The sequence below is a fragment of the Petaurus breviceps genome, unplaced genomic scaffold (genome assembly GCF_028583685.1).
Source record: "Petaurus breviceps papuanus isolate PSGF00001 unplaced genomic scaffold, PetGlider_PUasm1.0 90847, whole genome shotgun sequence".
Classification (NCBI taxonomy): Eukaryota; Metazoa; Chordata; class Mammalia; order Diprotodontia; family Petauridae; genus Petaurus; species Petaurus breviceps.
The window spans coordinates 14,704,272-14,727,339 of NW_027187360.1; the positions used below are offsets into that span (position 1 = coordinate 14,704,272).

At 35.3% G+C, this 23,068-nt stretch overlaps 1 protein-coding gene across 3 annotated transcripts; it reads left to right on the forward strand.

Moving 5' to 3' along the window:
* The first annotated feature begins 1,488 nt into the window (after window positions 1-1,488).
* STX16 (syntaxin 16) lies at window positions 1,489-20,747 on the forward strand. Of its 3 annotated transcripts, none has more exons than XR_011165335.1 (8): window positions 1,489-2,205; window positions 8,699-8,806; window positions 10,750-10,890; window positions 11,500-11,662; window positions 12,790-12,881; window positions 13,875-14,022; window positions 14,952-15,032; window positions 17,621-20,747. XR_011165335.1 is itself a non-coding variant. In XM_069072477.1 (8 exons), exons 1-8 carry the CDS (start codon window positions 2,068-2,070, stop codon window positions 17,723-17,725), a joined length of 972 nt encoding a protein of 323 aa, XP_068928578.1. In that variant the 5' UTR covers window positions 1,491-2,067; the 3' UTR covers window positions 17,726-20,747. The 3 variants fall into 3 exon arrangements, 2 of the variants coding, with proteins under 2 accessions (XP_068928578.1, XP_068928579.1); XM_069072477.1 differs by having other exon boundaries at window positions 1,491-2,205; window positions 13,875-14,018; XM_069072478.1 differs by having other exon boundaries at window positions 1,493-2,148; window positions 13,875-14,018.
* Window positions 20,748-23,068: the final 2,321 nt, after the last annotated feature.

Below are 23,068 nucleotides of genomic sequence, written 5' to 3' on the forward strand. Positions count from 1 at the left end.
GATAGATAGATAGATAGATAGATAGATAGATAGATAGATAGATAGATGCCATATTTCAATATAATTGTCTTCCTTTGTGATTCTATGTACTTTATGTATTTAGGAGTACATAAGCTTCACCAGACTGCCAAATGGGTTCATGATACAGAAAGGCAAAGAACTATACTTATCCTGGAGGATAGGGAATTTTGGAAAGGGAAGTGTGTGTGTCCCTGTCCACACCCAGAAGCGACAAATCTAGATTTGCAGGACTAGAAGATGTCTTGGACCCACGCAGGATTCCCATTCCTCATGGCTCCCTAAATGCTGTGTATGTTTGAACTGACACCAAAAACACAACCCAAGACTGCTCTCCAAATTACCACACATCAAACTTTTCATAGGATCTTAAAGCTGAATGGAACCTTAAAAATCACCTTGTCCAATCCCGTGGAATAAATTGATAATTCCTGACGAATGCTCATGCAACCATTGCTCAAACACCTCTATTTAGTTCTGGGAAGCTTTTTGCTTTCAGAAGCAGACAGTTTCACTGTTGGTCGGTCTTTAGCAATAGAGAAGACCCCGTTTGGGTTCAGTTGCACTAGGTGACCTCTGAGATACTTTCCAACTCTGATATTTTGTGACTGGAGAATTCGACCATTCTGTGACCCAGTAAGCTTACCAGGCAATGGAAAAGAGAACTGCCCAGGAAATTCCACCTACAAAAAAATACTGTTTGTGTGACCCTGGGAAAGTGACCCAACCACTCAGTGATCAACTATAAGCCGCCGAGATAGGACCAATTTGCATCGGTAGAAGTTTCCTTAACCTGTATATTTTCCTTACCAAGGAAATTACAGGTCCAGTGTCTCCCCTTTAGGGCAGGGACTAGTGTTCGTTTTACTTTGGTGTCCCCAATACTTAGAACAGTTTTGTACGAAGTAGGCTCTTAATACACGCTTGCGGACTACTTAGTAACTTGTCTATTTAATAACTTAGTAACTGACTACTTAAAGGAATCTGCCTACCTGATCTTTCCACCTATTGGTTGTGGATAACACGAAATTTGAGGTTAATAAAGCGATGCAAAGAGCATTGGACCGTGGTATGGTGGAAATAGTGCTGGATTTGGAGTCACCAGTCTCTGCCATTTAGGACACCTCTGAGATTTGGGGAAAATTCCCTTAACTTGTATGAGCTTAATTTCCTCATTCATAAAATGAAGGGGCTCGTCTCTAAGGACGAGGCCAGCTCTAAATCCTATTCTTCTTTCAGGAGGAGAAAGGGCCCCCCAGAGGAGGACCGTAGGACAAAGTGGAACGACAGCAGTATTTGAAGATACTACCTCACACAGAAAGCTCAGAGCTCAACTAAGCAGGGGTGGGGGTGGGGAGAAAGGATGAGGGCGGACGGGAGGGAAGAATACCCGGAACTTTATGAGCCCGAGCCGAAGTGGGGGAGAGGGCACATAAGAAGAACGGACCGGAAGCGGGAAGGGGGAAGCTTGAGCCCATGGACCGCCAACGCGGAAGTGGCCGGGCTGCTGCAGTCAGATCCGGGGATGGATGAAGCCGGAGGCGACGGCAGCAGCAGCGGAGTATTGGCATGATGAGGTTGAGGCTTGCGCTGCTTTCCTCCCGGGAGGCCCTGTAGCCGGAGGGAGAACGAGGCGCCGGGCGTGAGGCTCTCCTGCTTCGAGCCCCTGGAGGGAGGAGGACGAAGACCCGGGACGTCGGGGCCGGGAGCCCGGCTGGGCTCTGACAGGCCCGTGGACGGGCTCCAAACGATCTGGAGGGGCCAGGCCCGGCCGGGGCTCCCTGAGGGGGACCCGGGACAGCCCCGAGAGGGGCGGGGGCTCGGCCAGAGACCCTGGGTTGGGTGGAAATTAGACCGTTTGAAATCCAAGCTAGGATTTGGGGGAGGAGTGGGCGGGGGACCTCCCCCTATACCCCCCCCCCTTTCCCACTCTGCCCCTGCCCTTTGAGGGGAAGGTGGGGAAGTTTGAGGGGAGGCGGCCCCCAGTTCTGAGGTTCAGGCCGAGGCTCTGAGTAGGGGTCCCCGACAGGGAGGCGTGCAGGGTTAAGCATGGCCACCCGGCGTTTAACCGACGCTTTCTTGTTGTTGCGGAACAATTCCATCCAAAACCGGCAGCTGTTAGCCGAGCAAGTGAGTAGTTACACCTCCTCCACCTCCAGCCCTCTGCATTCACGTAGCGTTGCTGCGGTGAGTCTCCTGCCGGCCTCCTCCACCTGCTCCTCGCGGTGCCCCGTGCCCCGCGGCGTGCGCGCTCTGTCTGTCTCTCTCTCTCTCTCTCTGTCTGTTTCTCTTAAAATGTCGTTGTCTTGTCGTTGTTGGGAGGCATCAGACTCTCCCTCTCTTTCTGTCCGTCTCTCTCTCTTAAAATGTCGTTGTCTTGTTGTTAGGAGGCATCAGACTGTAGTGCTGGGTTTTGTTTTGAAGCCTCTCCCCGCTCCATTCCTCCTCCCTTCCTTCCCCAGGGCTTTTCCTTCCAACTTTCACAGGGCCGCCCTCGCTCTGGACTCGGACCAGTTCCTCCTCCTGGGTCCTGCTCAGTTCTGAAGCACCGTGTTTGATGCTTCATGAAGCACTGTGTTTCACGCTTTCGTTGCTTCATGTTTCTGCTTGTTCCCTCTGCCCTCACCCCCTCCTCCCCAGTTACCTAATTCCCTGTCTTTTCATTCTGATGCCTCCCCATTTTTTCCTACAGATTTTCTCTTTAAAATTCATGATGATTTTCCATTTCTGTGTGGCAGTCGAGTCTCTTCTTGCTTTATGCTTTTAATAATTTGTTTCCCTGTTTCCTGAAGAAGACAGTTTTGTGAAACTGTAAGATGGGGGGGGGGGGTGGACTTCCCTGTTTTCATTTTCCATTCAGGAAATGAGGCTTTCCTTTAATTATGACTGCCTTTCACATGGTGTCTATGTGGAAATTAAACTAGTACTGGCACTTTTTATTTTTTTAGGCCTGGATTATTAGCCCAGCAGTACAGTAAATTGCCGTGGCTCCACAGTTTTCAAAAATGAATCCTGCCTTATGAGTCTAGATTTATTGGTAGAAACAGTGTTTACATTAAAATCTAGTAGTGGTATTGGTGGTTATGTTATTAGAAGGCATGACTCAACTTTTACAAAAGACAAATACTTAGGAACCTATAGTTTAAACTCACAGGCTTGGAAATACCACTTTAGAGACTATTATTGGAAACTTATTCTCCTTCAGAGACCCCTTGAATTTTACTATGATTACTACAAGTTTCTTCTGAAAATTTATTTCATATGGGGGTTGTTTACAAAGTGACTCTCTAAGGAGATACTCAGCCCCTTCTTTATTGATTCATAGGCACAGAAAAAGAGACCTGTATTTTTGAGCTGAAAAAGTATGGGTTTGTTTTATGAAGTATTAGATTTGAAATTAAATAGGCCCAAGTACCAAAATATGCAAGACCTGCTATATTTGCATATACACATTTTGTTAGGAATCTGAAAAGCTATGATCCTTAGAGGTCATGTTGTTGAGTTGTCAGATCTGGGTTAAGTGACTTGACCAGGTCACACAACTAGTGTCTGAGGCTGTATTTGAACTCCTAAAGATGAGTGTTCCAAATCTTAGAAGCAAGCTGTACTGTATTGGGTTTAGTCTTCCAGGGTCTGGTATTTATTAGCTTTATGACCCTAGTCAAATTACTTAACCTTTAGTTACTTCAGACAAGCATTAGAAATTAATAGATAAATCATATATTTGCAATCTGCATCAGTGGAGGGATCTTCCACATAATGGGTTATATATATTATATATATATATATATATATATATATATATATATATATATATATATGTTAAATATTTTTCACCTGTATGAAGATTCTCAGAAAACAAATCTTATAAATTATTTTTAAAATACAATCTTGAAAAAGACTAAAGATGTTTGATAGTATAGACATAGAATTATTCAAGCTCTAAATGGGGTGTAACTCCATTAGAGTTACATGTAGACTGGTGTAACTCAGGAAACTGAGAAACTATCAGCTTCCAATTTTTGTTTATACCTTATTAATAGAACAAATTGTTTAAAAGTTATTGTGCCTTCATAATGGACTACTAATAAAATAAGACTGTTTACACTTTGCAAGTACAGCCATTTCCCACCAGGAAGCCAGACTTTTCAAAAAGTATATGGTAGTAGTACTGCTGATCAAGGCATAAAACCCTAATAGATAAAATAGCTTTGAGAATAGTAGTATGTACAAAATTCTCAATTTTCTCTAAATTTTTTTCTGAAGGGGAACAGACAATAGAGGAGGCATGAGAGAATAGAAAAAGAGCACAGTTGTTTAGGAGTCAGAAAGACTAAGCCCTAGACTTTTGTCTGCCACTAACTTAATAGTGAGATCCTGGGCAAATCATCTCTCTGAGTTTTACTTTCCTTACCTGTGAAGTAAGGGATTAGATTAAATTATTTCCAAGATCTTTAAAAGTCTAAAGTTCTTTGATACTAATATCTCTTCAACTCAGGATTCATGATAATCAAAAAGCTATTACCATCTGCTGGGTTAATAGTCCTACTCTGAAGTGCCACATGTGATTTGCACCTTGGTTTGTTACATTCCTTTGTTTGAAGATCAAATGCAGTAAGTGGCCACTCCAGAACAGTAAGATGTGTTGATTGAAATATGAAGTTATGATTATTGGCTTGGTCATGAATAGAAAGAAGGCTTTTCCTAACCAACAGAAATCTTAAATGTTAGTTTTTTACATAAAAAGTAATTGAATCTGATTATAGTGTGGCACTATATGCTCTAATATTGTAGAATTAATAATATGGTTAGAATATATATTAACTCTTGTTGATAATTCCCTTCAGCAACACAGATGCAAGTATCAACTTCTTTCTATCCTTCCTTCCCTCCCCATCCCCAACCCCACACACTTTCTGAGGTGTTTGGGTGAAAATTTTACATGAAAGCCAACTGTTTAGTAGTGAGCCTTTCTAGCTAGGCTAATCCTCAAAAGGAAAACAGATACATAGTATATCACCAAACTCTTCCCAGTTTTTTTTTTTCCATTTTGCTAAGAATGGCCAAATCTTGGATCAACCTTCTTACAGGAATGAAACATTGAAGTAGGACTTTAAGGGAGAAAGATGTACATTAGATTTTATTTTAATTAAATTTCTTTTGTTTCTTAGAGTAAGTTGATAAAAAGGAGAACGTTAATTTTCTGTAATTGTATCTGATTTAATTTTTCTGTAGAGATATTTAGCTTTCTTCAAAATTCAATTGAATGCCCTTCCCCTGACCACTTCACTAAGAATAATTTCTGAGAAACAGTGGATTACAGAATGGTAAAGAGCCCTTTCCCAAAACATTTCTGTGAATAGTACTGAAAAAGCTCTTTATATTTGCTGAGATGTGTATCAGTGCAAGAGGCAGCTCTTTATGCTCATCTTTTAAAAAGATGAGCAGTTCTAGATTAATGTTCTATTAGGATTGGGGTTTTTCCCTTTGCTTCTAAATATGTGCTTAGTGGCCAAGGGCTCCCAGTCCTAGTAGAATTGATTTTCACTGCTTTTATCATCCTATTTATGTCTTGAGAAGGGGTTGGCTCTTCGCATCCTCATTCCATAGATAAGACTATATCATTTGATTTGTGTAGTGTCTTGCATATATATATATATATATATATACTTAATAAATATTTGTTTTCCAGATTCTAGAACATTTTTATGAGCTCTTACCTTTAAAAAATAAATATTTACAGGGATTATTTCCATGTTAAAATGTTAAATTGTTTTATTTCTAATGAGATCACATTTTGTCATTACTTCATTATAAGAAATTTTATGATGTAACCTTTTCCAACTGAAATTTGAATATCAACAAGTATGATAAATTTAATAAAATAAGTTTGTGGGGTTTTTTACCTTTTTATATTTTGTCTTTATAACTTTGTCGCTGTTGCTATTTTTCCAATGACCAAAACAGCCACCATAATTTATGTAAATGAAAATGTTGTTTTATATAGCTTAACTAAAGTTCAGTAATATAGGATTTTTCTTTTTGCTTATTTTTTAAACAAAAATGCCTTAGTTTGTGGAACTCAGTTTTTGGCAAAATGAGTTACTTAAATCTAAAGAGGTGGGGTTTTTTGTTTTGCTTTTTTTTTTTTCCTAAACTGACCATACTCTGTCTGTCTGTCTCCATCCTTCTTTTTGTCCATACTTTTTGCTTTCTCTAACTGGATGGGACTGATGGGAACAACAAATCACTTCAGGAGCTGGATGAGGTATTGTGTTTTGAATGTTTTTGAAAGGTGATTAATTTCAGTTTGTTAAAAAAAAATGTCCCTATTACTCTATGTACAGTGTCAGTGGAGCTGACATTTATCTTTAGTCATACTATCTTTATTCTCAAAATATACTGTCTTTTTGTTGTATTCCATACTGTAATCCACAAGGTAGATTCCCTCTTAACAGTCAAAAGAAATGGTATACTTGATTTCATTTGGGCAGGATTTTTTTTGTTAGAATCATTGTATTAATCAACAAGCATTTACTGAGTGCCCCAGGGCCAACGCTGGGAATATAAAGACAGACTTGAAACAGTTGTTGGCCCCAAGGAGCTTATGTTCTACTCTATTATAAATGGGGCTAATTATTATGCTTCAAATTTGATCATTTGGGAAGGTCTACAAGTAAACCTCAATTTAAGAAATCTTGATTTCAATAGGTAGAAAATTTGGATTTTCAAAACATACATTAAGAAGTATTTATGGAACTGTTAGAAGAATTTGCCATAATTACAAAATAGGTGTTTTACACAGATCTGTCTGATGTGAACAATTTTTCAGAGGTTACTGTATAAATCAAATTAAATTTGTAGTATCTGTAAACCAAATTTAAAAGACTTTTTTTTTACATTTATGTAACACATTTAAGATTCATCTCTCTTCGTGATAATACCATAAAGTAGTTGGTATTATCTCTTTTTTCACATGAGAAATCTCATTCTCAAAGAAGTACGGTAAATTGCTCATGGTTGGACCCCAAGTAATTGTCACAGTAGAGACTTGAAATCACATCAGAAATTCTAAATGCTTCACCATAAATAGAATTTATCCTCTTTGACTTGACTACAGTTAAGCGATTCTCCCCAGTATATATTCTACAGTCCAGTGATTCTAGCCATTTTGCTTTTCCTCACATATAATACTCTATTTCTAGACTCTGCCTTTTCACCAGCTGTCCCTCCTTGCTTGGAATGCTCTCTCTCCTTACCTCCACTTCCTGGCTTCCCAGGCTTCCTTCAAGAACCACCTCAAATCTCCCCTTCTGTTAGATGTTTTTTCTGGCCCCCTCCCCATTGCTAGTATCTTCCCTTTGAGATTTTTTCCCATGGACATTATCTTGTAGGTAAGTAGCTTTTTTCATGCTGTCTCCCCCATTAGAATGTGAGTTTATTGATGGTGGAGGTGGATTATTCCTATTTTTTTTTGTGTTACCAACACAGTGCCTGGCGCATAGTAAGCAATTCAATAAATATTTGTTGACTGAGACAGTATGAAAACATGGATTGCCCAGAGAGATCTTTTCCGCCCTTTCTCCTGCGTATATATTGTCAGTGTGACTATAAAAGTTTAATGGAAATTTTTAAATGAGTACAGTGATAACTAAAAGATGCCAGAAGGCAAATATACACAGAAGTTATAAAGCTTTAAAAAAAAATTTTTTTTATAAAAATTTTCGTGAATTCTTTAAGACTTGGGAATTGTCATTAAAAGATTTTTAATTATTTTAACACATATAAAGGGATTTTGTGTCATGTTTTTTATTCTTTTCTTGATTGCCAGAAAAGCAGTCCATATGCGCATTTGATCTGTTTTCCATTGTAAATTTAAAAATTTACAGACTGCTGTCTGTAAAGGATATAATTTCTTCTTTTGACTATCATTCAAGTTTTTTGAGTTTCTTTTTTTTGTAGAATCATATGAGTCCTCTCATTTAAACAGAAGAGATGGTTGTCACTAAAATTCTCTAAGAAGCATCTTTTTTTTTTAATGCCAATAAGGACTGTTGATAGCATTTCTAAAGTACTTAAAAATCAAATTAAAGGTGAAAATATTACATCTGGACATAAGCTAGAGGGGGGTAATTATTTAAAATATAGCAAAGATAATCCTTAAAATCTCTATAAAGTCCCTCAGTGTCAGGATTTAACGAGCTGTAACCATATGATTTATGACTGAGATAACTAAATTAGCCCTATTTTAAAAAAAATTCTCCTTTCTATATCAACATCTTTTTTTTTTTCCAATTGGTTTTTCTATCATCTAAATTATTATAATCCATGGCACAATGGAACGACATTCTTCTGTGAAATAATTCTAATAGATCTTTTGAAAGGCTCTTTATCATTTTTTTGTCATATTTCCATAAGGAAACTCTCTTATTCACATGAAGTAAAATTCACATTAACCCATGTGTCTAAGGAGACCTACAACATGTGTAACTCTAACAGAGGGAGAGAAATCATTCCAAATTGTAGCAATGTTTGTTCAAGTATACATTTCTTTGAGTGGTATGTTCATTTTCTACTAGCCTTCTGTGACTTTTTGGGGATAATATTTTAAAAAGAAAAATGTACTTGAGGCAAATTTTCACATGAGTTTTGTTTTAAAATACTCCTTTTCTCTCCTTAGCTTGCTGATGATCGTATGGCACTGGTGTCAGGCATCAGCCTAGATCCAGAAGCAGCTATTGGTGTAACAAAACGGTTACCTCCCAAATGGGTTGATGGAGTAGATGAAGTAAGTTGAATTTTTAAGTATTACATTTAGCATATTTAAAACTAATGTCAAATTACATTTCTAGATTTCAGCTGCAAAAATATATTTGGATGAACTTGAATATGCTTCTTGTTTAAGAATATTTAAAGCTGCTTTTAGGCTTCTAGAGTAATATTTTTTATTTGTGGTAATTTGGACTTTATTTGTAAAACTAATGGTAAATTCCCCAATCATGATGAAGAAAGCTTTTTATATAATGTGGAGAAAGTAATATTCAGTATAACTTATCCCCAGAAATTGTTAGTGTGATCTACAACTAAAGTATACATGCATTATGTATACTATTATGTCACCTAAGCTAACATTCCCTTCTTTTAGTGATGGTGTATAAAACCAACCCACAGTGCATTCACAGCATATTTACCATGGAAAGAAACATTGTTTTTCCAAAGAGTTGCCTTTGAATTGTCCATTTACTTCATAAAACAGTCTTTGTTTTTCATGCCTATCAATAAGCATTTATTAAGTGTCTTCTATAGTTTTGACACTGTGCTAGGTGCTATAGATACCAGGAATGAAATAATCTCTATAAGGATCTGATATTCTAACTGGGATACGTATATATGTATAAGTATACACAGAATAAAGAGAATAAATAGAGATTGACTAACTACAACATTGTTAGGGAGGGCAGGCATTAGTAGTCATTATCAGAGAATGCTTTGTGGAAAAGGTAATGCTTGAGCCATGGCTTAAAGGCATTGAGGGAAGCTGTGAGGTGTAGAGGTAAGGAGGGTGTATTCCAGGCCTGAGGAACAGCCAGGGCAAAGCCATGGAAAGAAAGGACATCGAGGGTTGTTATATATGTGTTACAGAGAGGATTCTCTTGAGTATGAGAGGGGGTAATATACAATGAGATTGGAAAGCTGGGTTGGCAACAAGTTGAGAAGGACTTTGAAAACTAAGCAGAGTTGTTTATTCATAGAGATATTAGGGAGCCTCTGGAGTTGGTTGACTAGGTCAGAGCTACACTTAAGGAAAACCACATTGGCATTGTATGGAGGAGGGACTGAAATAGAAAAAAAAACTTGAGACAGGGAGACCAGTTAGGAAACTGCAACTGCAGTAATCTAAATGAGATGTGATGAGAACCTGAACTAAGGTGGTAGTTGGGTGAGTGGAGACAAAAGTTCAGATTTCACAAGCAGGGAGGTCAAAATGACAAGCTGCAGCAACACATTGGATATGGGGGGCTGGGGAGAGTGAGGAGTACAGAGTGAGGCCACGGTTATGATGTGAAAATGTAACTTTTGAGAGAAGTAGTGGAAGAGTGGTAGGTTTTAGGTGAAATACATGATTAGTTTAAGTTAACTCTGTGACATCCAGGTGGTCATGTCCAATAGGCAGTTGCGGTAACTACCTGGAAAGCCCAGAGTGCATGCATACCCTCCTTACCTCTGCATCAGAGTCCCTCTTTGCTCTATCGTGTCTTCTACATAAAGCATTTCCTCAGCTGATAGTGCCCTCTCTCTCAAACTACATTGTTTTTAATTTTTATATATATTTGTTGTCTCCCTCACTAGTATGTAAGCTCCTTGTGAGAAGGGATCATTTCATTCTTTGTACTTGAATCCCCAGCACCTCTTTTGTAATTAGAAAGACTGGGATTGGATATGTAAATCTGTGAGTTATGATAAATAAGTCCATAGGAGTTGATGAGGTCACTGAGAGAGAGGGTATAGAGAACAATAGAAGAGGACCTAGGAGAGAGCCTAGGGAGATAGTTACGAGGGTTGATATAGAAGATCTGTGTATATCATATTTAGCCTCTACTTTCGCGTGATTTAGGCAAGAATGCCTGAACTTTTCGTTTTTTATGTAACTAATAGTCTAAAGATTTGTTTTATACAGTGGTCTAAGGAATTTTCTAATTTATTTCATTGGTGTTGACTCATGTCATTTAGATACAATATGATGTTGGCAGAATTAAACAGAAGATGAAAGAATTAGCCAGTCTTCATGACAAGCATTTAAACAGACCTACATTGGATGATAGCAGTGAAGAAGAACATGCCATTGAAATAACCACACAAGAAATCACACAGGTGAAGGTTCAGAAGATTCAGAAGAAATGTTTGGTTTTTAAAACTTAAGGAAAAAAATTACACTTTGGAGTGACCTAGAGTTGGACATTCTTCCTAAGAGTAAACCTCAGAATATCTCCTAGATTTGTCAAAGGATGCTATTAAATTTTATATGTAATGTACTAAAACAAAATTGACTTCAATTAACTTTTTATTCTAAAAAATTACATACAGCATGTGAAACATGTTTGGAAAATCACACTGTGACAGTATCACAGATCTAAAAGGTTTGGGGATCACTCTGCAGGAATCTCTAATGTCCTAGCATGATTTCTTAATGAAATTTCATCTGACTACTATTTTAACACTCAGTATTTGAGATGATTGTTTTTCATTTTTTAAAGCATATTTGATTCACTTAATTGGTAATTTAATATCTGTATTAAATTTTAGATTATTTTTCTCGAAATCACTGTGTAATACCCAGTAGTATAAATAAAACATACTTTTTCAAGTATGAAATTTCATATCATATCAATATTTCCCATTAGTAATTGCCATTTGGAATTGCGAGTTTTTGAAAACCCTATTTAAATTGTTCCACTTGATCAATGAAGATTCTGTTTCCAGCTCTTTCATAGATGTCAGAGAGCAGTGCAGGCCTTGCAGAGCAGAGCACGAAACTGTACTGAACAGGAAGAACGGGTCCTCCGAAATGTAGTATCCTCTTTAGCCCAGTCTCTTCAGGAATTATCCACCAATTTTAGACATGCACAGTCTGGCTATCTCAAACGTAAGTATCATTTCAGATGCAAGAACTTGCATCTGCATATTTTTCAGCAGTAAAATGATCTTCACTATAAAACTACAAGAAGATATATTAATTGATTTTGTGGTTGTTATTTCTCTGTCTTCCCTGTTTATATTTATTAGTTTTGAGCACATATGAAAGCTATGTCAAAGGAAGTGTTGAGCATTCTTTACTTGGAAAGTATCAAACAAAGTGGCATTACTTATGACAGTAAGAAAAATTACATAGCCATATTGGCATTGTAATGGTAAAACCTCATTAATGTAATTTAAGTTAAAATGGAATTGGAGAAAGGACTGGGAACAGAGTGGAGAAAAGGTAGGAAGAATTATCTGAAGTTGTTAGCCCACTTCTCAGTTTCCGTACTGAAAAGTAATGGTGTATTTCTTTTAAAAATCCAAGTTTTACAATAACAATTCAGTAGCAGACATTTAATGAGCACTTACCTCATGCACACACAGATTCTAAAAAACATTGTGACCTTGCTTTCATGCAGATTATAGTCAGGAATGGGTGAATAAAGCATAATAAATGAGTAAGTAATAAATGAATAAAATATAAACCATAAAATAAGCTAGAATGTAATTACTGCGAAGGAGAAGTTAAATAAGCTTGAGATTCAGGTAGCAAGGGCTTTTAGTTAAAAGGGATCAGAGAAGGAGCTGGTATAAACTTTAAAGGACAATAGTCACTTGTGGGGACAGTCTGTTCGTAAATAAATAAGATTAAAGTATCTTTCAGTGGTTTAAATTACCTCCCTTATGATCTTGCTTACTCTTCCCATTTGCCCAGCAAAAAGTAAACCTCAGCTCAATTTCTCTAAATTATTGTACATTCCTACTTAGTAGGTACTAATTAATATGGTTATTGATCTTATTGTTAGAAACTTAAACTGAAAAGTGCTATTTAACTTTTGGACTTTATTTTTTTTATCTAAAAATTAGCAAATATTGCTGTTTGTCTCTTAATTTCCTGTTTGAAGATAATTTTTAAAACTACACCCCAAAAATTCATATTGACATTATAGATTTATCCATTTTTTTAATTTACAATAATATTTTCAAAATGATATTAAATATTTTAGTAAGGTAGCTTCATATCTCCAATAGGCATGAAGAATCGAGAGGAAAGATCCCAGCATTTTTTTGACACATCAGTACCACTCATGGATGATGGAGAGGACAACACTCTTTATGATCGAGTATGTGAAGGCCCACAAAGTTAATTGCAATTCAATAGCACTTTTTCCTTTCATTCTCTTTTTAAAATATCTTATTTCTAATACGTTTAACATGATTGTACATGTATGACCTGTATCAGATTGTTTGCTGTCTTGCGGGGGGGAGAAGAAGGAGGGGAAAAAATTTGGAACTCAAAATCTTATAAAAAGAATGTTGAAGGCTATCTTTACATGTAATTGGGGGAAAAAACTTAAAAGAGAAGAATCTTGAGGTCTATAAACAAGCTAGATAGCTATTTGTTGGTGATAATAAAAGTATTAGACTACAAAAAATTTTTAAATATCTGATTTCTACACAATAAAAACACATCAGTAAGATTATTATGTACTCAGGTAGTTTTTTGCATTGTGCTATAAGGTAAATGGAAGGGGTCAGATAAAAGCAAGGTCTTTTTTTTTTTGAGGGGGAAAGGCAGGGCAGTTGGGGTTAAGTGACTTGCCCAAGGTCACAAGCTCTAAGTGTCAAGTGTCTGAGGCCAGATTTGAACTCAGGTTCTCCTGACTCCAGGGTTGGTGCTCTATTCACTGTGCCACCTAGCTGCCCTTAGGTCTTTATTTTTAAAGATTGATTGCGATATTGTCCTTTTGCTTTCCTGAAAGCATTCCAGAAAATAGTCTAATTTCTTACTTGTGAATAAAAGCAAAGAACCACAAGGTTACTCTAGTGGGTTTTTTCAAAGTGAGTAATGCAAACATGTAGGACTTGGGTTTACTCTGATAACCCAGGTTACAATTCAGTACCCATTTGGAGCCAGTATACTTTGCAAATTTGGATCTTTTCCTAGTAAGGGAGTATTAACTTGTACAATGAAATCCATATACCTACCTCAAAAGAATGTTTTAAGCATGTACATCACTTACAAAATTTAGGCATAATATCATACCTTTCCTTTATTAAAGAGAAAATCCTAACTTATAAGTCTCTGGCTTGCCTTTTTTTTTTTCTTTCAACAGGGTTTTACAGATGACCAGTTAGTGTTGGTAGAACAAAATACATTAATGGTTGAAGAGCGGGAGCGAGAAATTCGCCAGATTGTACAGTCTATTTCTGACCTAAATGAAATATTTAGGGACTTAGGAGCAATGATCGTAGAACAAGTATGTGAGTTTATCTTTTCATTGTCTTATTTTCTTTCTGTAATGCCTAATCCTTTCTGGAGAACTGGTTGGTTCTGACTTTGAGCTATTATTTTTGTCACTGTATGAGCTTAATAGTTTTGGCAGGTTATTGCATAATGACTGCTAGAGCTACTACCATTCAAATGTAATTAAAGTGATGATTCATCACTGATAAAATTACTTAGGGAATGGTATTTAGATGCTGATCCAATGTTAAGCCAACTGCTCAAAATGGAGATTTAGAGCTATAGAATATCTAGGTACAGTAATTATTTTAATAATTTCAAATTAATTGATTTAATTTCCAGTAGAAAATGTTTCATTTAAGGGCCCTATCCTCATAGTACATCAGCTCCTTTTCCTCACCTTATCCAATAATTGAGGCGGTTTTTGAAAGAAAGACTTTCTGAAGGAAAATTATCCATTTTTATGATGGTGGATTGTGACTTGAAATCTTTAGTTCTTATATATGGAGACTGGGGTTTACATTTATAGCAGTGATAAAAATTTGGTGGCATTGTAATAACCATATCTAGTTTCACCGGTATTATCTGTTTAAAAGCTTGTGAGCACTAATGTTCCTTTTCTAAGCCAATTCCTATTCAACTACATATTTGACAAAGCTTCAGGAAGTCTATGACTCCATTGTCTTTTAGAGTTTAAATTTTTAAAACTCTTGTCATTTCTTATGAGTTATATGGTTTTATTGTACCTAGCAGGGTAAGCATAATTCTTTTATGCTGATCGATAGTGGTTATTTATCCATATTTTCCACAACTCATCCTGAAACTTTCAGTTATTCTTTTTAAATATAAGGAATTGGTACAGCTAACCTTGTTAATAATACATGTGTTTTACAAATTTCATTTTGAAGTCCAGTTTATAATCATTTACTGTTATTTTATTATTCAGGGGACAGTCCTTGATAGAATTGACTATAATGTTGAACAATCCTGTATCAAAACTGAAGATGGTTTGAAACAGCTTCAAAAGGTAATGGGTGAAACTTTTAAAATAATGTTATTTTAGTGGTTGACGCAGTTTTAAGAATTGTCACCAAATGGAGAATTATGTCAGTGACTTTTTTCAGCACTCACATTCTTGAAATGTTTGGTGCTAATGCTGTTGTAGAAGCATTACAAAGTAAGTCTAGAGAATTCTGAGAAGCCTGTAATCCAGGAAGCACTTTGTCCAAAGCCACCCCTGGGTCACTGTACTTTTTTTCTGCCCTTAATGATCTCTGGTGAACTTCATGCTTAGATTTGAAATTTACTGTGCACTTGTGGGAGAATAACTATAAAAACCTAAAAGGGTTATAATTTTTCCCCTTTAAAAATACATTCCGGGGCGGCCAGGTAGCACAGCAAGTAAGAGCACTGGCTCCAGTATTGGGATGACCTGGGGATCGAATCCGGGCTCAGACACTTAGCACCCACCCAGAAACACCTGGCCATGTAACCTTGAGCAAGTAACTTAACCCCAATTGCTTAAAAAAAAAATACATTCCTTTTAAAGCCTAATTATTTTTTTTTTTTAAGCAAATCGTTTCAACATTTGTTGAAGTATCTTAAAAAAAAATCTATCTTCATTATTGCTGACTCAGACTTTTCTTGTCATGGAACATTTCTGATGAATTGCTGGCAGAGAAACACTTCTGCAGAAGATCAGAATCTAGTTTTTCCCTTTTAATTGCCACAGCAGATCTCTGTATTAGTCCAAGAAAAGTAGGTTAAAGTGGAGTACTGTTTGTTTTCTAATTTTATTTTTCACATAAGAGAACAGTATGGTAGACTTTTTTGTATTTGTTTATTTTTCTTATGGATGGGATAGGTCTACTGCTCTTTTCTAAATCTAATTAGTTATGGAAAACAGATGTGCATAAACTGCCAAGTAAATTTCATATTTATTTGAATGTATTTTGAAAATAAAGCGCGTCACTTCACAAGTAAAATTTATTCCTTCCATTTCCTTATGCACTTACCAAGTAATATTTCTAGCCATAAGACAGACATTTTTTTGATTTTCAGTACCACTTTGTTGTATTTCTAAAGCCAATCATTTTTTTAGAACAGAAAGGAATCTTATAATAGTCTGAGCTTGTACTGTTTGTTAAAAGTTTGCAACCCACTCAGAGCTCGTTACCATGTGCTTGTGAGAATGAAGCCAGTAAAAATATTTCTTTGTTGCTTATCCAGAAGGTAACATCTTCCTTTGTATAATGCAAAGATCTGTTGAACATTTAGGTTAAATTGGCCATCAGCCATTATATAAGAAGACAGTAACAACTGACTTTGGTTCCTCATTATGTAATACCTAAGTTTAGAGATTCTTTTGAATTTTACAAGGCTTTAGACACATCTTGAATAAGACTTGCAAAATAGTTTGTACAATATGAGTAGTATAAAACACTAGGGCTTCTAATTTGGACTGGTTTTGAATCCATTTAATGTTGACTTCTCTAGCATTGCATTTTTTTTCCTTTTATGGAAACTATATGCATTTGATAATATATTACTATTATGTATATGAGTTATTGGATCCTATCTAAGCTCACAGGAAACTGATTTATAAGGAATCACAGGACTGATTTATAAAGTCATAATGCCATTTAGTTTATAGTGTCTAACCACTTCTGCTCTGGAGGGTACTCGCTTCTGTTTGATAGATCTCTCAGGAAGCCAAGTAACAGTTCTGATGATTTCTCAGTGGACATATAATTAAAAAACAGTCGGTTGGATGTTCAGAGATGTTTCCATCAAGCTTTTGTGTTTTGTGAATCCCTCTTTTCTAAGGTAGACCAGGACCATTCTCCTAGAATGAGAGCATTCTAGTCCCTAGTGTCAGAGTGCATTATTCTCCAATTCTCTCTCTTCCCCACCCACAGTGTTCCTTACCAAGTCTCATTATAGTATCAACCCCTGAAAGGCAGTTTACAGTTAATTAGATAATAGTTTATCTTACATCTGTCACATTTTAGATTGGTCTCCTTCCAAGATTTAGGAAATCTCTTTGATGAGCTTTAAGAGAGGCCCCTAGTCTCATCATCAAGATAGTTTAGAAAGCATTACCCAGGGTGGCTTATTTCTGCAGGTGGCTAATCTCAATTTAATTCTTTTTAGCTTTAGCTCCCACGTCAGAGAAGAACATTTCTGATTTCTCCTATGTGTAGGATAGGAAAGAATTTCATGTTTTTGTGAACTAGATTAACTTTTAGTATTCGAACATTATAATCTAGTGAATTACACAGTTTACACTACCCGGTATTATGCAAGGAGGTTTTGTTAAAGTAGTGTATTGATAAGTACAATGAAAATAGAAAACCAAGGGCATCAGCATGACTTTCAATTTAGACTCTGAGCTTTAGGAAATTTAGGTTAAATAAAGTAGATTTTAGAATTAGTGAATTGTTCCATTTATAATATTACTTGGGTTAATTTCTGGAGAATATCATATAGCCTGAAATCAAGATTTCTCTATTAAAAATAACTGGAATTTAAGAACATAAGAGTATAGATAAGTCACTTTTTATTTTGGCTCTTTTCAAAAGTCACTTACTGGATTTTTTTTTTCTTATCCTATAGGCAGAGCAGTATCAAAAGAAGAATCGGAAGATGCTTGTTATTTTAATTTTATTTGTAATTGTTATTGTCCTTATTGTTGTACTAGTTGGTGTAAAGTCACACTAGGTAACTGTTTGTGTGTGAATGTGTGTGTATGTGTGAGTGAATTTTCCCAGTGTGAATGAATGGACCTTTATTTCTGAAAGCTGCCTTTGAATGTATAACCCTCAGTGGTACAAGTCTGTGCAATGTTTCCATAGATTTTTTTTCATAAATCATGTTTCAGTGATAGGAATGGTTTAGTTTTTTCCAACAGAGAATTTCAAGTCAAATGATGATGCTACCAAATAGACATTGAATTCTGTATCCAGACATTCGCAGTATTTTTTTAAAATAGAAAATATGAGGGATTAAAAGTTTACAAGCACATGCAAAAGCTGTTAAAATATATGTAAATGCTATTTTTAGCAGTCCTCTGTCTAAGTTGCATGTTGAAAATACATTTTGCAATTGAGGTTGGGGGAGAGGTGATTTTTTTTTAAAACCATATGTTTTTAAAAAGTGATTTGGAACCAAAAAATATGGTTGGAGGTCAAATGCCTTGAATAGTGAATTCTAAGTATTTAACATCTTCATTTTCCTCCACAAATTTTCCATATTAAAATAAATAAGGCCTTTAAAAATTTAGAATTCATTCACCTTCCACATAATTTAGTTTCACATCATTGCTAATGATCAGATTAATAAAGTTTGGATACTAAGAAACAATCATGGATACAAATACATTTAGTTGCTAGTGAAAACAGCTTCATGTATTTAAATGAATTAGTCTATGTGTGTCCTTCGTTTTGAATTTCTGCACTATATTTTTTACTGTAAACCACATGGTGTTAACTGTTTATAGCTACCCAAGCTGAAAATTTGATGCTATGAATTAAAATCATAGTTAAAAGGAAGGTCCTCAGTTATTCTTATTCATTCCATTATTTTTATACCAGCCATAGGATTACTTTCAAATCAGGATCTCTTTAATCACTTAGCAGTTTAGCCCTGTTGAGTTACCAAAGTACAATTTGGCCACAGATAATTAACAGAATATATGCTATCAGTGGTTTGATTTATTACCTGAGATCTAGGTCCATTTTAAAGTACTATAAAAATGTCAACTAAGACACTTTCTTATCTGTGTGGGGCAGATTTCTAAAGGAAGACTTCATAGTTGTACTTATTTTTGTTGATATGGTGCTGTCAAATACTACTGGAATCAGAACAATGTGATGACTTTGGAGAATTAAATTCTTCATGTTCTAATTGGTCCTGAAATGACTGTACAATTTTAAAGGTTTTCACCTAATATTTATATGACTCTTATTTATTTCTGTACTCCTTTTCTTAAAGGTTTAAAAACAGTGTAATTCTAATAGAGGTTTTTGCTTTTTTTTTTTTTTTTTGACTAGTAACATGAAATGTTCTCCATAGAATTGACTTTGAAGTTGTTCCCAGAAATTTAAACTCAGGTTCAGAGTGTAGTAATAGTCTATGTGTGACTAAATCATAAAATCACATCTTATATTTAACATTATAAATCTTTGCCCCATCCACTCCTGTTTCACTCCTGAATTGTTTATGGCTTATAGGCAGCCGCTCATTAGATTGCCTTTTGATTGAGGTGACAGTAGAACACGTGTTGTACCTGACATTCCAGGAAATAACATCTTTTGAAATGTGGCCATGATTCTTCCATATATCTTCCTTAAAAGTAGCTCTTTTGTTATGGAAGAACTTTAGGGAAGATGGATCCCATTACCCCAAAACTTGGGGCTTCTTTCAATTTCTAAAATAACTTCATTCTTTATACCAGATTATTAGACATGGTATTTAAGGTGACCTTAGTTAGAAATTCTGCTTTTGGGCATAAAGCCAATTTGATGGAAAATTCTCCTAAAAGATACAGACCATGAGAACAGTTCTGGGAATACTTGTAGAACTTGTTTCTGTGTATTCATCTGTTTCTATAAAGTCAAATCACATTAATCTTTAAAGAAAATAGCTCATTTAGGAAATTAAAAACCATTTATTTTCAGAGATTAGGACTTTTCCCCCAATATGGATTCATTAAGTAATCAGGATTTCCTTTTTAAAAAAATAATACCTGATGTGAGAGAGAGGGAAAGCCATTTCCTTTAGACTTTATGAAAACTAGGATAAAAACTAAAGTGTCAACTGCATTGACTGTGTCTAGCTTCAGAAAGAGGTAAAATAGTCATGTGGCAGGGAATAAATTAGAATTTGGCCCCAAGAACAAGTAGGTTTCATTGTAGGCAAATGAAAATAAATTTCCGGTATACCCTAGACATCAAAATACTTTATATACTACTAAACTTTTACTTGAGGAAAGATTAGAATTTGAGCAGTAAAATAAAACTATTTTGTACTAGTGGATCAAGATTTTTTTTCTTGTGAAATGAGTCATCTTCATTACTTCTTGACAAACATTTTCTGTATTAAAATTAGCCTATCTGGTTTCTGGCTTCCATGTTGAAGTTGGGCATAATTGACTGCCATAAAGAATAAGACATTCTTTTATCTATAATTGATTTCTTTTGATTGGGATCGATGACATAGGTTATGCTTATTCTGTCCTGTACCTGGCCTTGGAGTGAAAGTCTAATTCATTGCTTAGGGCAATTCATCAGTTTCATTGACTGGCACTTTGGAAGTTAAAGAAAAATTGGGGAGGGGGTCCCAAATGATGTTTTGTTTGACTCTTATCCAGTGTTGATGGTAATGCTTTCTGTGATTGTAAATGAAACTACTGTCCCCTTTTTGTGGTGTTAACTGGTTACACCATGCAGTGTAAAGCAGTATGTTGCTCTGATTTAACATATTTACATCTTTACTAATTGAAAGTCTTTATTTATTTGTCTTGACACAAGTGCTTTTGATGTTTTTATCCTAGCTAATGATTTCTTAAAGGTAATAAAACCCTTACAATTTGATTGGTCAGAGATGACTTTTTTCCTTTGTGCTAAAATAAAATAATTAATGAAGCACTTAGTATTTCCAAGATTAAATTTTTGTCTATTTTTATGAATTTACCATTCCTGAGAGAGATTTTGTACAATAAAGTAATCATAGAGATTATGGACTATTGTTTTGAAATCCTAGTATTACTTTTAATGAGGGTGGGAGGGGAAGGGCAATGTGAATTTTGTAATCCTCAAGAATACTCAGGCTATGTTGTGACTAATCCTACTTGTGATCAAGTGTTCTACAAAGGATCTGACTCCTGATACATTAGAGCAAACATCACAAAGTAAATTCGTTTCATTAAAGATGATGCTCATATATAATTCTCTGATAGGCAATACAAGAGAGAAGAAATTACTTTTATACCAGAAAATTTTATGTAAAAGAATTTTATCAGGCTAAGAAATAATTGCAAAGTTTGATATAAAATTCTGCCATTGAGAGCAGTATTCAGAAGGGTTGAAAACAATTATAAAGTAGAGTTCATGAAATGTTTTGAGCAATGATAGTATTATTAGAATAAATGTTCAGTCTTCCCAGAAGACTTTAAAGGGAACTATTCTTTAATATGTAGCCATCAATGATATATTTATAAATTAATTATCATATGCTTTATCCCCCAGGTATGACAGAAAACTTAATTTTGCTCAGTAGTATGTACAAGAAAGTTTTTCAGAAATTTTAGTTCAGCATAAAATATAAACTTTCCAATTTTATATTCAATTGTTAAAATTCCCCCCTTGATTTAATAGAATTTTAAGAGTTGGAAGAAAACTAAGAGGTCCTCTAGTACAACCTTCTTGCTCTTTGCAGAAATCTATTCCACAGTATCATAGCATATCAATGAGAAAATAAGCGAGACTTTCTACAATTGCAATGACATCTATTTCATATACTACTATGAAGTATTTTCTTTACTACTAGTCTGTAATTTAAAAAATCCACTTGGTCAGTATAAGCCACTATTGCATTAATCATTGGAGGTCAAAAACATCAACATATTGCAAAATTTAGAGAAGGTGATGTCATGGTCTTGATTGTGAATGAAGCAACTATTACATAAAAGCTTCAAATGATGGGCATTTCCATGTTCACACATTGTGTGCCAAGCTAAGGGTCTAGTTGTCCAGATCATTAAACTAGAAAACAGAATTTAAGTTACAAATAAAGAATGTTCGAGGTAGATGAGACCTTATAGACAATCTGAGCCATGTCCTTATTTTTAAAAGGAAACCGGGATGCAGTAAGGTCAGATGATTTATCCAAGGTCATATAGCTAGCTGGCTTAGCTAATAGATCAGCATTAGAATCTAAATTGAACCTGACTTCCAACATAGTAATCTTTCTTCTCCATACTATTTATAGCAGCAAGTAGATAACTTTTTGTCCTTTTCATCTTTTTCTCAGATCTCCATGAAATAGTTGGTAGCCCATTTCACTGATTAGTCAAATGAGGTTCGGTGAAACCATAAGTGACACAAGCCACATAGTGAACTATTAGCAGAAATAGGATTTGAACAGGAGGCTGACCACGTGTCTTATGTCTCATCTCTAGGCTTCATGGACACGTTTGCAAAAACTTTCTGATTCTAGACTAATTCCAAATATAGTGCATGTTGCATGCCAAGAACTGCGTGAGACCATACTCTTATGTTTGACATGTTAATTTTACTGATTCTATCACATTTGAATTGTATATTTGGTCAGTTGGAAGGTATTTCAGTATGTCATGGTTTGGCTAACAAAAAGTAAAGTGCCTTACCTAGTTTAGTATTAATTTAGTGTAAATTTTTATCAACATTTAGTATAATTGTGTCTCCACAATAAAATTGTTTTGATTTTTGGTCATCATTGCCCATTCTATCAAGTGGCTCATGTAGGAGCCATGTGGAGAAAAGCCTGTTTAATGTGAAATTTGAGAGGATTTGCTCTTTAAACTGAATATTTAAACAGGCCACCCATATACTTAACCTGTTCATAATTCCTGATTTATTGCTAATTTAATTATTGCAAATATCACAGATTTCCATATGGCATTCTAAGATTTTAACATTGTCCAGATTTTTGCTTACTGCCTACATTGGTGACTAGTTTGCATTTTTTATCTGACATCAGTGTGTTCCATTTTATTCAACTCCATATATCTACATTATATCCATGTGTATTGTATCTTTTATATTTGTCATATGTGGGAAATAACATTTTAAATAACTGTCCTACTAACTTCCATGGTGTTTTTCCACTCGTTTTTAAAAACCAAAAACTTCACCCAAGAACAACTCTCATCCTTATCAAAATTGAGAATCTGGTTTAAAAGCAATTCATGTTACCCTTTTTTAAATTAGGAAAAACAAAACACCCTTTGCAGACCTTCTTGAAATATTAAACGCTTTGAAGTAATATGGGGACTCGTTTCAGGGTAGCATTGAATGCTAAGAT

Coding starts and splice junctions, on each gene's coding strand:
- STX16 (XM_069072477.1), top strand. CDS start 2,068: ATGGCCACCCGGCGTTTAACCGACGCTTTCTTGTTGTTGCGGAACAAT. Junction 2,206..8,698: donor ATTCACGTAGCGTTGCTGCG/GTGAGTCTCCTG, acceptor TTCTCTCCTTAG/CTTGCTGATGATCGTATGGC. Junction 8,807..10,749: donor GGGTTGATGGAGTAGATGAA/GTAAGTTGAATT, acceptor CATGTCATTTAG/ATACAATATGATGTTGGCAG.